The 14,926-nt window shown below is 43.5% G+C and overlaps 5 protein-coding genes across 10 annotated transcripts; 3 read left to right on the forward strand and 2 right to left on the reverse strand.

Annotated features, from left to right (window-relative positions):
• Window positions 1-217: 217 nt before the first annotated feature.
• On the reverse strand, window positions 218-8,505 carry LOC108059476 (facilitated trehalose transporter Tret1). Of its 5 annotated transcripts, none has more exons than XM_070216083.1 (8): window positions 8,400-8,505; window positions 6,782-7,023; window positions 6,539-6,675; window positions 5,976-6,092; window positions 5,714-5,799; window positions 5,270-5,386; window positions 975-2,339; window positions 219-595 (listed from the first exon to the last, which is right to left on the reverse strand). In XM_070216083.1, exons 2-8 carry the CDS (start codon window positions 6,829-6,831, stop codon window positions 326-328), a joined length of 2,142 nt encoding a protein of 713 aa, XP_070072184.1. In that variant the 5' UTR covers window positions 6,832-7,023; window positions 8,400-8,505; the 3' UTR covers window positions 219-325. The 5 variants fall into 5 exon arrangements, with proteins under 5 accessions (XP_017000288.2, XP_070072184.1, XP_017000286.2 ...); XM_017144797.3 differs by having other exon boundaries at window positions 6,782-7,037; XM_017144796.3 differs by having other exon boundaries at window positions 6,782-7,232.
• On the forward strand, window positions 3,589-4,866 carry LOC108059479 (venom allergen 5). 2 transcript variants are annotated; one of them, XM_017144801.3, is made up of 3 exons: window positions 3,589-3,724; window positions 3,780-3,848; window positions 3,902-4,866. In XM_017144801.3, exons 1-3 carry the CDS (start codon window positions 3,614-3,616, stop codon window positions 4,532-4,534), a joined length of 813 nt encoding a protein of 270 aa, XP_017000290.2. In that variant the 5' UTR covers window positions 3,589-3,613; the 3' UTR covers window positions 4,535-4,866. The 2 variants fall into 2 exon arrangements, with proteins under 2 accessions (XP_017000290.2, XP_070073768.1); XM_070217667.1 differs by having other exon boundaries at window positions 3,609-3,719.
• Window positions 8,506-10,770: 2,265 nt separating the features above from the next.
• Window positions 10,771-12,070, forward strand: LOC108059483 (MYG1 protein). Its single transcript, XM_017144807.3, has 3 exons — window positions 10,771-10,866; window positions 10,932-11,241; window positions 11,300-12,070. The coding sequence occupies exons 1-3, from the start codon at window positions 10,842-10,844 to the stop codon at window positions 12,039-12,041; spliced, it is 1,077 nt and encodes a 358-aa protein (XP_017000296.3). The 5' UTR covers window positions 10,771-10,841; the 3' UTR covers window positions 12,042-12,070.
• A 21-nt stretch (window positions 12,071-12,091) lies between these two features.
• On the reverse strand, window positions 12,092-12,922 carry Prosbeta3 (proteasome subunit beta type-3). The gene has a single exon (XM_017144808.3). It carries the CDS (start codon window positions 12,786-12,788, stop codon window positions 12,171-12,173), a length of 618 nt encoding a protein of 205 aa, XP_017000297.1. The 5' UTR covers window positions 12,789-12,922; the 3' UTR covers window positions 12,092-12,170.
• A 275-nt stretch (window positions 12,923-13,197) lies between these two features.
• Window positions 13,198-14,792, forward strand: Iru (E3 ubiquitin-protein ligase Iruka). The gene has a single exon (XM_017144806.3). It carries the CDS (start codon window positions 13,440-13,442, stop codon window positions 14,574-14,576), a length of 1,137 nt encoding a protein of 378 aa, XP_017000295.2. The 5' UTR covers window positions 13,198-13,439; the 3' UTR covers window positions 14,577-14,792.
• The last annotated feature ends 134 nt before the right edge of the window (window positions 14,793-14,926 follow it).

A 14,926-nucleotide genomic window follows, 5' to 3' on the forward strand; every position in this document is an offset into this window, starting at 1 on the left:
CATTGCTCAATTTAATTTCCGACAGTTTTAGTGTTTCGTTTTTACAGATAACTAAGCAATTTCTGAAGAAGTTTGCACTTAATCACTAAAAAACGTAAAAAAAACACGCTTAGAAAAAGTTTAAAATTACTGGGGCAGTTAATCATCACAAGAGCAACTGTTTTAAACTAGAAGTAAAATATTTGAAACCCAAACTAAAAGACCAGTTTATATACATAAATCTAGATAGTTAAGTTTATTTCTCAGAAATATCACTGGAATGTTAAGCACTTGGAAAGGATGTTTAGGTGGTGACACGGTTGACATAGTCTCCATTTTCAGCCCCTCACAAATGTGTGGTGTTGCTCTCCTCGAAGGCCGGATTGGACATCCCAACTCCGGCTGTCCTTCCGTTTTGGGGCCGGGGCGCAAAGTCGCTCTGCTGCAAATGGATAATCTTCGCCTGCTGCTGCGAAGTGATGGGCACATGGAAGCTGCCCTGGACATTGATGGCAGCTCCTGGGTACTGGGCTTCATCCTTGATGGGCAACTTGTTGCTGGGCTGCTTGCGAAGCAGATTCATGTCGGATTTCTTGGAGAAGTGGGCCTCGATTTCCTGATGGATAAAATTATATATTTACTCAAAGTTAACATAATTATACCCTCGCAGAAAAATCATATAGCTGCCATAGGGACGATCCAAAAATTATTGGGAAATTAATTGGAAACTAATTATAGCTCCGTTGGTTTTTATTGTATTCTCTTATACTCTAGGAAATGATTCTTTTTAATATTTCCGAATTTCGAATTAAATTTAACAAAAGTCGGACGACTATATTCTATAGCTACCATAGGGAAGAATAGAAAAAATAATGTCAAAATAACACGAAATGTATGATCTGCAAGGGCATTCAAGCTTCGGCTGCCCGAAGCTAGCTTCCTTAGTTGTTCTTAATTCAGTTAACTTTCTTAAAGGTTGCTGCATATATACTTACACCCAGTGTGCGGCCTTCCGTCTCCGGAAGTGTAAAGTACAGGACCACGGTGCCCACGAAGGCCACGCTGGCGTAGAAGGCGAAGGTTCCGGGCAGGGTCAGGGCACTCAGCATCACCAGGAAGAGCTTGTTGGCCAGGAAGCCAAAGATGTAACCCACTCCGCCCGCGAATCCCGAGGCAGTGTTGCGTATCTCGGCGGGAAAGACTTCGCCTATAAGGATCCAGGGCAGCATTCGGATACCCAGATGGGAGAAGAAGGCGGAGAGGAGCAGCAGGATGAGCGGCACCCAGACGAGGTAGTTGTTCTCCTGTTTGGGCACCACCAGCAGAAGTTCCTCCACAATGGGTGGCTTGGCCGAGGTCGAAGAAGGCGCCAAGGATGAAGAGGACACCTTACTGCTCGAGGGCTCTGGCCACATGGTGGTGTCCATGGGCACATCGGTGGTCATCATTTCATCCAGATCCCGCCTACTGCGGTTATAAACTTCCGGTTCAAACGTAGTGGTTTCCATGTCCGGCAGGAGGGTAGTCAAGTGCTCCGTTTCCTGCCGAATGGCCTGCTGTTCCGTCTCAAATATCCTGGAGATATTCTCCTGCGAAAGGATCCCCTCTTTCGGCATAATCAAGGAGGCATTGACCACCACATTGTTGACCGTAAATCCCGGCACTTCGCTCAGGAAATGGGCATAAGTGGCCGTGCCAAAGAAGCACAGACCTGTGCCCACTGTTGAGACCAAAACCAAGGGTCTCTTCCCGGTGAAATGGATCAGGACGACGCCCAGGATGGTGGCCAGCATCTCGGCCACTCCGAGGAGAATTGTGGCATGGTACTTGTTCATCGGCGCCTTGAGGGTGTGGAAGATCTGCACCGCATACGTTTGCAGCGGGGTCTTTCCGGAAAAGTGACCCGTGAAGAAACTGAAGGAGACCAGGAGGAAGGGAACCAGGAAGCTCCTCTTTCGCCACATCCTCAGTCGTTGACCCAAAGTGCGACGTTGTCCCGGCAGAGGAACCCCATCCGCCGACAGCTCGATGGCCTTCTGGGTGATCAGTTCGTCGTACAGCTGATTGAACTCCGCCTCGATCATGTGTTCGGGAACCCAGCCGCGTAGCCATTGGAGGGACTTCACCGCCTCCCGGAAACGCTGCTCCCGGATCAGCCAAACCGGACTCTCGGGCACAAAGCATAGCATTATGATGGTGATCACCGGAAAGGCCGAGCTCACCGCCGCCACACTGCGCCAGTCCATCAGGGATCCCAGGATGAACTGGATGAAGACGCCCGTGATGACGCACGTAGTTCCCAAAGCGGACAGTATTCCGCGGTATTTGGGCTCCGTAATTTCGGCCACATAGGTGAGCACCTGCAACAAATGGCCAAGAACAGCAAGGTGAGTCGTTAGTGGAGTGACATTAACCCTCTGCGATCGGTTTTCGTCTTGTTAAAAGATCGTTTGCAAATATCTTGGCAGCGAGGCCTTCATACGTATGTACCTCACTTCTAAACTTTAACTAAACTGTATTACAATTTAACCCCTTACAAGCTGTCCTTTAAATAACTACAATTAGTCCAATTCTAAAAAAAGTTTTGAATAAAAAGCCTAAAATTTTTGTTTTTAAATCAAAATGCTTTCTTACCTATTTTTGTTGCTTTACAATTTACTTTATAATATTTTAAAAAAATTATTTACGAAAAAAATTTTAATTTAAATCAATCTAATACAATCTGTCCTTCAAGTAACTACGCTTAATCCAATACTAAAAAAGTTTTGAATAAAAAGCCTATAATTTTAGTTTTTACATTAAAATACTCTTCACCTATTTTTTTTGTTTTGCCATTTACTTTATAATATTTTAAAAAATTATTCACGAAAAAATGTTTAATTTAAATGACTTTAAAGAATATTTTTACAATCTGTCCTTCAAGTAACTACGCTTAGTCCAATACTTAAAAAGTTTTGAGTAAAAAGCCTATAATTTTAGTTTTTACATTAAAATACTCCTTTACCTTTTTTTTGTTGCTTTACCACTTACTATTTAATATCTTGAGAATGTATCTTTATTCACAAAAATTGTAATTTAAATATATGCTGGATAATGAAAGACTTTAAATAAATAAATAAATATTTTAACACATCTTATATTCAATTTTAGTTCCCCTCATTTATTTTAATTCTTTATGAGTTGTAGGGTTAATTGCTCAATACCAGCATCTAGTGGCAATCTCAAGTGGCAAGTATGAAACCGAAGCTCTTAAGGAGTTGTTGCCAAGGTCAGCAAAGCACATTGTAATAGAAGAAATATGTGGGTCAATGAGTGGATGGAATCAGCAATTGACATGAACATACTGAACTTTAATTTGCAATCGACGATGAGATGTGATGACCTTCAGAGCGAATCGATCGGTTTTGGGAATATATACGTTTTTCTCACAGGTAATTATCACGTTATTTTTGTTTCAGGTAATAAAAAAAGAATGATTACTAAGGAGATGGAAATTTCCAAGGAAAATGTTCCCACGGAAATCGAAACCGTAGCTGTGATGTAATAGTAATTTAGGCATACAAATTGGCATTATCCGCAAACAAAGATTTTTTCAGAGTAATTAGAATCAGTAAGAGTAAGAGTCTCGTAAACGATGAAACTATTGTGGATTTTTCTGTTTGTTGTCGAATTCCAATGCCATGTGGTATATCGAACTCGATGGCCAAAGTATGTCCCCAAAAAGACGTATCATAAGCCACGTAAGGTGCGTATTTCCAGCGAAAAATAGTGAATGACTATTATCTAATCTTTATCTAAAGCCACTCGACTACTGCAATGGACACCTTTGCCCTGGCAACATAAAGCATCTTACCTGCGACATTCGTTTTGTGAGTAACACCATTTAGAAATAAAAGTTCCCGATTATTGGTCGGTTTTTCAGTGGGCTAAGAGATGCGGAAACGAGCACGAGGGCATACGACTGACCGAGTATCGAACGGACATTGAGAAAATGGTGAACGAGTTTCGGAGAAGAGTGGAGCGGGGTCTCGGGGATTTGCCGAGAGCCAAAAAATTACCCACAATGAGGTGGGACGAGGACCTGTCCATACTGGCCATGCGGGTCTCAAGTCAGTGCAGCAACCACTCCATCTCGCCCTGTGTGAACACTTTTCGTCACAAGAACGTGGGCGAGTCCACTGATTCTGCGAAGATTCGCTCAACTAGTAAGGGCTTCAATGTTCTTAGCTTCCTGAAGATGTGGTTCGAGTACTATAAGGGAATGAAGCCCGCCGATGTCAGCCGCTTTCCCAACGTATCCCCTGCCGACCACCTCAGAGTTTTCGCCAATTTGATCTACGAGAAGAACACGTTCATCGGCTGCGGAATGATGAAGGTTAAATCAATGCGCTTCCTAACCTGTCTCTTTAACGAGAGAATAATGCCGAAAGTGCAGCTCTACAGAATAAGAAAAAGCCGAACCGTGCCCCTTAAGCCAGCCCCAATAAACTTAACAGAAACCCTAGAGCACACCCAGAAAAAAAAGAACGAAAAAAATCAAGAACATTTTTCATGATTTGCGAACGATCCGTTCTCCTTTTTTTGTTCTCACATTTTGAACGTTTGTTCTCAAATCTTCCTAATTCAAAACCAATGTGTTCTAAAAGTGACCCCATTCGTTCAAAGCATGCCTGTATTTCGGTAAAATTTTATGATTATGACAACAAACGGGCTTACGCACTTTTTGACCCCATTTGGGCTTGATTTTTGAACGTTTCGAACAGATTTTTTTCTGGGTGCACTAATAGAAAAGTCCCCAAATTACCTTTTGTCGTTTTTATAAAGGTATATAAATATACATTATTAAGAAAGTTACTTAAATAAAAAGAACTACTTCTTATTTTAAAATATTTAAATTATTTTTGTTGAAAATTTCATTTTTAAATTAGTTTTTGGAAAACAATTACCTATCGTGAGTGATAAAATCTTGAAATTAATAGCTGAGAACCTGTAACCCTTTACAAATTAGTAAACTTCTCGTAAAGGCACCAAAATGTTTATCATATTCTGTAGATATATATATTTTAATGTTTTTCTTGAAATTTGCTCCCAGCTTAATAATTTTGCGGTTTCAACAACTTAGCTTCAAGGTGGGAGAAACAGAAATCCCCCTTTTCCGAGAAAAATGCAAATTAATAGATAAACAAAGAGTTTGGGGAATATGTGATTTTAAGCCCTTCGTTCACACGTGAGAGGTAAAAACTTGGGTTTATTTCAGAGCTATTAATCAGTGTGGTTGGGATTCACTTACCGGCGCTTCCATTAATCCGCCACCAAGTCCAGCCAAGCATAAAGCCGCATACAGGTGTTCCGTGCGGGTCGAGAAGTGAAACATCAGCCAGGCGGCCAGAATCGGCAGGTTGACAAACTGCAAGTACGGGGAGATGATTGTAGGTGGGTGAGTTTCAATAGATTGATCGGCACCAGCGGATAAACATAATTGCATAAGCCCCACAAAGTCACGCAGCTCGATTCCAGCTCAGTGTGTCAGTGTTCCGAGCGATCGGTAATCGGAGGAGCCTCTGATGAGCCGCAGATGATTGCGGCTAAATGGGAAGGGTGCAATTTTGTCTTTTCAGGTGTATGCCAAAAAAAATTACACCAATAGCTAGGTTACAATTGCTCAATTTGTTTACACTTGTTGTGGGTTTTTTTTAAATTTACTCTAATCCTAGGTTTTTTATCGTAAACCCACCTGCATAGCTCGTCGTTTGCCCAGTGGTTGAGTGAGTAGACCGGAGAAGAGGCATCCCAGAGGCACACATATGAGGTTAATGGAACCTTAAAATGTAGTAAATAGTATAGAGAAGTTACATCCCTGATCTACACTTACACAGATAAAATTATCAAAAGTTTTAGGTGCAAAATAAGGGGTGAAACATTTTAAAAAGTAAAACGTTTCATAAACATTTATTTTACTTTGCATTTTTAAAACGTTTTTATTTTTCCAAGCTTACTGAACCAAGAGATCTCGTCCTTGTTGAGGACTATGTCGCCGCTGACTTCGCTGCGTCCCTCACCTCCCTGAATGGCGGGTATTACGATTGTGGGGAAGCCCAGGGTCATGCCATATCCTGTGGAGGACGAACAGGAGTTGTTTTGTCATAGCAATAAAGAACTTTAAACATAACCTTTTTTTGGTTCAGATTAAGGGGAATGAAATCCACAGAAATTAATAGATAGTAAATATTCGGATAAAAATAAAAATAACAAATTATTTTTAATATTATTCTCATCAATAAAAAGGTAGCTATTCTTCATTGATATTATTAAATTTTTAACAAAAGCCTCTACTGAATCTGAATTGAATGAGTTCCTAACTCAAAGTGATTAATATGCAAGGCACTAAACAATTTTTTAATGCTCCTATAATTACTGGCGGTTTTGTAAAATCAGTGACTTTAATTATGATTAATATGCCCAACTAAAATGAGCCATTTTACGAGGGTATAAAGTGAGTTATTCTCGAGAATTTCATTCCCCCGAAAGTATGGGTAGCTGGAAGATGTGTGTTATTTACCGAATAGCAATATGTTCTTAATACTAACAGCTAAAAACTGCGGGAGGGCGCGTCGGAAGTTGCTGACTTGCACATCGCTGGTCGCAATGCGTCCGCCGTTGCTATTTTGCATAAACAATGGCCGATCGTTCAGCGAGCTGCAAAGGAAAAGTGTGTTTTTGCATTCGATTAGTTTCAGCAGGCAATTAACGATGGGTTATTGTCTACGCGGGAACTGCATTGTATATAGTATATATATTTTACCCGTTTTTCTCAGCTGTCGCGGCAGCTGTAACAGCCTTGCCATTGGCCATCGCGGCGTATACTTGATGCGCTGCGTATACTTAATGCAGCTCTCTGTTTGCTCAAGTGCCTGCTTATCCTTGTGCGGCTTGTCTATGTATTCCGATTCCGATTAAACTGCGGCTCTTTTCACTTAGTTGGAAACCATTTGGCCACCGCTATTGATCATTATCATTACTTATCGATGGGTTCGGCAGTGGGTGCTAAGTGGCAAAACCTTTCAAAATCACAGACAAACAAAAAATCTTATAATTGGACATTTATTGGTCTTCTTGTTTTGCCTGCTTTCTTTCGGCTGGTTTATTATGCGCTTGGGAGTGCTGAGGTTTTTGACACAATTGATTGTTACGTGTTTATATGTGCACGAACCGAAAAATAATTTCTTTTTGTACCCTAACACAGGGGTTATTAACTGTATGAAAGTGTAAGATTTAATATATCTTGGCACTGGGAATGTATTTCCGTAGACACTGTAATTTTTACGTTCGTAGTCAAAACCTTTTTGTACTCCTCACGTGATGATTGTTGATTTTTTGGTAGAAATATTATGATAATTAAGACTAATGGCCATTTGCATGCATTTATGCATATGGGCAAAGTAAGTCGAAATTTCGAAGCAGCCGAAAGAAAATGGAAAGCCTTGAGCATGGAAACCAGTTCATCGGAGATCCATAGGGTTAGAGATGTGGTTGAATGGTACGATGTCTATGCGGACTCGTAATAAATCGCATTTTGGTCACGGGACACCACGAAACCGGTTGAAACTATATTTTCAAGATGAGCCGAAAGACGTCCGCAACGACCGACCTTTTAATGAGGCGCACCCCAATCGTCTGGTGCCAAAAAATTTAACGCGTATTTTCTCTTCCTTTCTCCATGTTCTTGTTTGTTTTAAAGCATTGAAAAAAATTAACCACCTATTTGTAGACGTACTTTATATTTATATAGAAAGATTAAGTATCGGAAGGCATTGAATTTCCGAAGAGTGAACAATGTCATAGAAATATTGAACTAAATATTTTTTGATTTTACTTTTTTTATGATTTTTTGAATAATCTAAAGGAAATTAGTATTGAATAATTTGTTTTTTTTTAAATTAAAATTTCCAACTGTGTATCTTTATATCCATGAGCCATAAAAATGATAAATAATTTACGTGGTTCTTGCATCTTGTCTCTTGTTTGTAAATGAATTATTTTAGCCGAAAACAAATATCATGCTTGGCCAGGTGTTGCACAATGGGCCCTCTCAGAAAACCGCTCGTTAGTGCCAATATGTCAGCGGTTAATGGCCAAGAAATTGCAGCCGCAACCGCAAACTTCTGGCTAAATAAGGGTTACACCGATGTGGGTTAAGATTGCGTGCGACGGAAATAACTCGCTGCCGAAGCTGAAACACTGCACTTAATCGATGTCACATATATTATACGCATATGGGCCATTTATCAAGGGTTTAGTCGCCAAAGGTTTAGTCGGTGTGTTGAACTTTCGAATGTTTTTGCCGAATTTCGAACTGGTTTTTATATAGTCGATGAGGCGCAAGATGAGTGAGGTGTTTTGTTTCTGTAACAAACTTGTACCGTGCCACTTTAAATTAAAGCAAGGTGTAAAATATTTTCGTTGTAATTTTCAATTCCGCAACCGATTTGGAGGACCAAACGCTGGCGACAGAGCTCGTCGCGCGGTCAAAACAAACTGAAACCGAAACCGAAGCCAAGCGCAAATCTCTGTCCCGTTACAACAAAGCTTTCCATTAAGCTAAGCTTACGAATCGGAGCTCAGAAATCAGAAATCACACACAACAAAAGCTCACTTGGCATTTGTGCCAATTGGAATGTAGGAAATTCGGTAACCAATTCGGCGGCTAGAAAAAAAGGCAAAAAACCCCTAAAAAGATATTCATTGAGCGAGGGAACAATTGGGACGCTGGCGAACTGACAAACCCGTTTTCTGTATTGTATTTACCCCATCATCGCCCGCTACTAAATCTTCCCACTAAATCAGCTCGGAATCGAACTGGCATTCATAAAAAACAAAATCGTTATATTCTTGCTGGATCTTTATTCGTGTCGCCTGAACAACTTGGGTTCACCTATAGCATTCCGGTTCGGGTTCACGCGATAATTTACCCACAAAGCCGTATTCTATAGTATGCAAACAGCGATGCAAACAGAAGTAGGAAAAGGTAATAGTTAAATGACAGTTGCATAAACCCGACACACATGAGCAGAACGTCAAGCGTCTTTGATCTCGCCTCTATAAATACAGTAAAGCTACTTAAGTTCACTTAAGCTCAAATAAAATAAATCTTTACAATGTCTGGGAAATGTGATGCTGCCAATCAGGAAACCTATAAAACTAACGTGATTTACTATTATATGGTGATTCGCAGGCTTTCTCGTCAAATACATGTTTATTAATTTCTCAATTTAATATATACAAATGGGTACAAAATCATCACCTCCGCACTTAACAATCTATTTTTGAGTGCTCCAGATAATTGCCCTTTAAGTTATTTTGACGCGTTCAGGCATTACTCACATTTTTGTGGTACTAAGCAATTTATTAGAAAAAAGCGGCGCTAATATAAGTTAAATGGGCGTATACGTAATGTGAGCCGACTGAAAGATACCCTCTAAGAAAACTTAGTTCTTTAAATATTTGTATTTATTTTCTGTTACCCTATGTACGTGGGAAACAAATGAATCCGCTGAAATACCAAACCTTTAAAATATTGTAACGTTTAAAATTCTTTAAGGTGACTGAATAGAAGTACCAAGGAACGTAATGTGTCCACAATATACGCTTTAGCTCCATTTGGTAGTACTGGGCACTCGAGGTGTTTGCCTGTGACATTTGCTTGGTCGTTCATGGGCGTGAAAATATAATTACTAAGGTAATTGTGAAAACAAGCTCATTTTTCGCTCAGTGGCAATGAACTTCTAACGTAATCGGAATGATAAGCTTAATTGAAAGAAGCTGGGGTCGAAACGAGTCCAGATTGTGATAAGCGTGTCTGCATCAATTAGTAATCTCCACAAAACCCCTATTTATTCCTCATTCTCGTGACGTTGGTGTCTGGGGTAAATTGCACTTTAATTTGCACTGCGTTTCGCATTTCCATTAGAGAAGTGTTTGAAACGAGTTTTTTTCGAACAGCTGCTTCCTTTTCTACTCAATTTCCGAGCTATAGCATTTTTTCGAAGGTCGTGGGATGCTGAAAACAGGGAAAATGCCTGTGTAACAATTTACATTAAACGATTTTTGTGCGCTCATACACGTGATCATTGTAGTCGGCAGTGATTTATGTTTTTTTTTACGCACACACAGACACAGGCACTCTTCTCTACTATTTTCGGTTTTAATTATTGTTCGTCAGTTTCAGCTCACAATTAACGGAAATGTGAAATTTAAATAACTTAAGGCATCAGCCGATTATATAAGCAAAATCAAGCAGTGGGTCAGTAATGGGCTTTTAATCATTCCGATTCCCGTGCATTTAAATGATCTTGTTTACTCATCACTCTTACATTGCGGGTACTTGCCGACTTATGTTTCGGCGCAACCGGGCTTCTGCCATTCTAGAAAATCCTTGTTTTTAGCTCGCTGTATTCAATATATCCATGCGCAGGGGTTGAGTTGCAAAGGCTTACTGAAATTTTCACCCAATAATTTCCTATAAACAACCGAAAAGTCGATATGGTCCCTATAAGTTGTTGTCTAACAAATTAGCAAATTAATGTTAATATATTGAATCAACACGAACGCCCATGCAAATGAATGGTGAGAGGCGAATTTTTCTAATGAGCTGGCAGTGCTTGGTACAGATTTCAAGAAATCTTTAAATAGTTATAGGAATTTTATAATAAATTTTAAATAAAGCATATTTAATTCAATGGTTTTTTAATGTTGATTTGAAAAACCGTTACGGTTGCTGCCACACTATTTTAGAAAATCGGTTGGCAGCTCCCCTCCACTGGTGTAGATCTATCGAATGTCAATCGAGGAAAAGTCCACCTCTAATGATCCGACTGTTACCGCGTTTTCGTATGTTTTTGGTCAAATCTGCATTTATTTTGAATAACTAAAGTAAACTTTACTCTTTGGCTCAGGAACACTATTTACAATGACTGGAGGCACCCCACCTAAACGTTCCCCACTGTGGATCGGCACCCACAGCGGTACTTTCCATTGCGATGAGGTGGTCGCATGTTTCATGCTCAAACAACTGGAGGAGTTTAAAAATGCAGAGATTTTCCGAAGCCGGGACGACAAGGCCCTGCGGGAAAAGTGCGACATTATTGTGGATGTGGGTGGCGAGTATGATCCGGCCAAGAAATGGTTCGATCACCATCAGCAAACCTTCAAGGAAACCTTCAAGTCCATTCGCCCGGAAGTCAGCGAGGAATTCAACGTTATCAGGTGAAATAACTCGAATAAATTCAAAGAACCCATCTAACTAGATAGTAATCCCCACCAGGTTAAGCTCTGCTGGCTTGGTTTACAGCCACTACGGCGAGCGGGTCATCCAGAGCATCCTTCAGCGGGAGAAGGGCATTCAACTCTCGCCGGCCAACCTGCAACTGGCCTTCGTCCAGATCTACAGGAATTTCATCAGCGAACTGGACGCCATCGACAATGGTGTGCCCCAGTTTGAGGGCGGCGAGCCAGTCTACAAGATCTCCAGCCATCTATCCGCCCGCATTGGCAAGCTGAATCCCTCCTGGCAGGAAACTGGCGTGGACATTGAACAGCGATTCAGACAGGCAATGGAAAAAGCTGGCCAGGAGTTCGTGGACAACGTTGTGGAGGTGGCCTGCTCTTGGATTGCCGCCAGGGATCATGTGCGAGAGGCCCTGGAACAGGCGAAAAGCGTTTATCCCTCCGGCGAGATTCTCGTTCTGAAGATCTTCTGCCCCTGGAAGGCTCACCTGGCCGATCTGGAGAAGGAGTACAAGGTGGAGGGCGTGCCCAAGCTGGTCATCTTCAACGACGGCAGCAGCTGGCGGGTGGCCGGAGTCCCAGTGACGCCCAGCAGCTTTCTGGGTCGCAAGTTCCTGCCGAGTCCCTGGCGAGGATTGAGGGACGATGAACTGAGCGAGAAGGCGGGCATCAAGGATCTGGTGTTTGTGCACCACAGCGGTTTTATTGGTGGAGCCAAAACCGAGGAGGCTGCCATGCTGTTGGCCAAGAAGACCATCGAGTGGACAGATGAGCAATGAGCTACCATTAAATATCGGTTGTTTTCGATTATAAAAGAAACACCTAAACCTTGTACCTAAACAAATTTTATTTGTGTGTATTTCGGTTAATGTTGTGTACAAAATCACCAGGGGATCCCTTAAAATCATCTAGTCCATGCGGGTCTTCAGCGTGCGCTCCGTGATCTTGTCCTTCTCGATGATGTAGACGGTGGCGCCCCAACCGCTCATGGCGTCGCGGTCGAAGGCGTTCACGATGGACTGGGCGATGACCTCGAACAGCTGGTCCGGCTCCAAATCGGGCTTCCACAGGGTCTCGCACATGCCGTACAGCTGCTCCGCACAGGTGCCGGCCACCACGAAGTCGTCGGGTGCGTTGGGGCATCCGATCAGGTCCATGTTGCAGATGAAGGGCTCGAAGGTCTTGGGATCCAAACCCGCCACCACGGGCTCAATGAAGTACGGGCCGAAGCGGTGCTCGTACAGGAAGCTGGACATCATGGCCGAGAAGGGCTTGGGGCACATCTCCCGGTTCTCGCGCGTCTCGTACAGATTCTTGCGGAACATCAGGCGATCGCGAACGGTCAGGATGTCTGTCTGCAGGCCGGTGAGCCCGAGGAACATGCGCGGACCAATGTGGAACACCTTCTTGAAGTCCGTGGAGATCGTCTGCGCCTGGATTCCGAAGCGGTGATCCGTGGCAATGGCCACGCAGTCCTTGCCGCGCATGGCCACTACGCATCCTCCGTTGTAGGCTAGAATCGACATGGTGGCGTTGCTGCTCGCTCAGCGCAATTCAATCAGCAGTTTAAATGGAAATGGAAATTTTGCAAAATGCTAAACGCCGCCTGGGAAGATGACTTTTTGTTTCTGCCCCGCGTTGCCGGACTGTGAGTGTGAAATGGGCTAAAATTGACTGTCTCGGTTGGAGTAGTCTGGCAACGCCTACCAAAGAGATGTTAGATCGGACTGGCTACTTTAGAGCTAGCTTTAGCTTTTTTTAATAAGCTGGCGTTACCTTAATTAATTTCTTATTAAGAAAAATTCTTTATCATTAAATGAAGTAATTTCTATATTTTATTAAATGAAGGTAGTTTAATTTAAAAAAAATTATAAATATAGCTACTTTTCCAGCCTACAGCTGGCAACACCTTCGATAACAGCCATCACTTCGCCACTGGTGGGATTTCGCCTCTTCTGCGCCAAAGGGCACTTTAAAAGGGCCTTATTTATAGAAAAATTAAATTCTCCCAATAAATTCCCAATAGTTCTGATTGAACCCAATGACCGGCGTTGCGAAAGGTGCACGTACCACGTCGTCCTCTGAGCAAAGCGAATTCTAGGGCCGCCGGCGACCAACGACATCGGAAGCAGCGACATCTTGCACAATCGCCAGCCGAAAATAAGGGATCCTGCAGGATGGCCGAGGCAATGGTGGTGGAGGACCGGTCCGCGGAGTCCAAGCGCTTCTACTGCCACATGTGCAACGTGGAGATCAACATTCCCAACTCGGACTTCACCTGCCCGCTGTGCGCCAACGGATTCGTGGAGGAGTTGCCGGCAAATGCGCCGGAGATGGCTTCTCCGGCTCCCGGGGCCTCCAGCGGCGCCAGATCCGGAAGCAGTGGCAGCGGCAGTGGCTCCTCCGGCTCCCACGACACCCTGAGCAGGGGCAGCTCCTCGGGCGGATCTCAGGTGAATGTGGAGTCGCTGCGCAATGACATTGTGTCGCTGCTGAACATGCGGAATGTGCCCAATTTGGAGATCACCATCGAGCCCAACAGGCGGCACAGCAATGTGGTGCACCTGGGCGGCTTCGGTGGCCCCTCGGGCAGTGCCTCCGGAGGCGGCCTGACCGCCGGTGGACGCGTACGCCCGGCCAATCTGGACCGGCTGGACAATGTGCTCTTTGACTTTCTGCAGAGCCTGCCGCTGACCGGCGCCTCGGCGGAAATAATCACTGGTGGCGGAACCGTTGGCGGTGGCGGCAATTCGCACATGTTCTTCATGGGCAACCCCGGCGATTATGCGTGGGGCCGCGAGGGACTGGACACCATTGTCACCCAAATGCTCAACCAGATGGAGACTTCGGGACCGCCGCCGCTGTCGGCGCAGCGCATTAACGAGATACCCAATGTGCAGATCAGTGCGGAGGAGGTGGACCGCAAGATCCAGTGCTCCATCTGCTGGGACGACTTCAAGATAGACGAGACGGTGCGCAAGTTGCCCTGCTCGCACCTGTTCCACGAGAACTGCATCGTGCCATGGCTAAACCTACACAGCACCTGTCCCATTTGCCGAAAGTCGCTGGCGGAAGACGGCAGCGATGCCGACGACGAGCTGGCCATGTTCGATGCCTTCGGCCCGGAGGCGGTTGATGGCAACGATTCCGCCAGGAGCTCGGCCAGCACGGCCACGGGAACGGACAATCCATCGCCGGCCAATAACCAGACCACGGCGGAAAGCGGCCGAGCTCGAACCGAGGCCGCCAATCCCGCCCAGCCAGCTCGCAACAACGTCTTCACCTTCGACGACGACAACATGTTTCTGGACTAACTGGAAACGAGGCAGTGAATCGAAGTGGACCGACGATCGATTGATATTCAAAATTAAGCCAAATATTGGCAGCGGCTTTTGAAGTTTAGCCCTTAAACATAATTAATCATATTATTATAATAGTTTCTCCTCACGCTTAATTTTGTTGTTGTTCAAAATAACGATTTGTAATAAACAACACGGAATATACGATTCCGTTGGCTCTGCAAAAATCAACTACTATTGTAACTTGTAATTTAATAGAATTATTTATTGAATACATACTTACTAGAGCCATGTATAAGTAGAGTCATAGTTCTCTTCGATTGTAATGGAACTATCCCATTGTTTTAATTCACAGCTCATGGGGC

This window comes from Drosophila takahashii, chromosome 3R (genome assembly GCF_030179915.1).
Source record: "Drosophila takahashii strain IR98-3 E-12201 chromosome 3R, DtakHiC1v2, whole genome shotgun sequence".
NCBI lineage: Eukaryota > Metazoa > Arthropoda > Insecta > Diptera > Drosophilidae > Drosophila > Drosophila takahashii.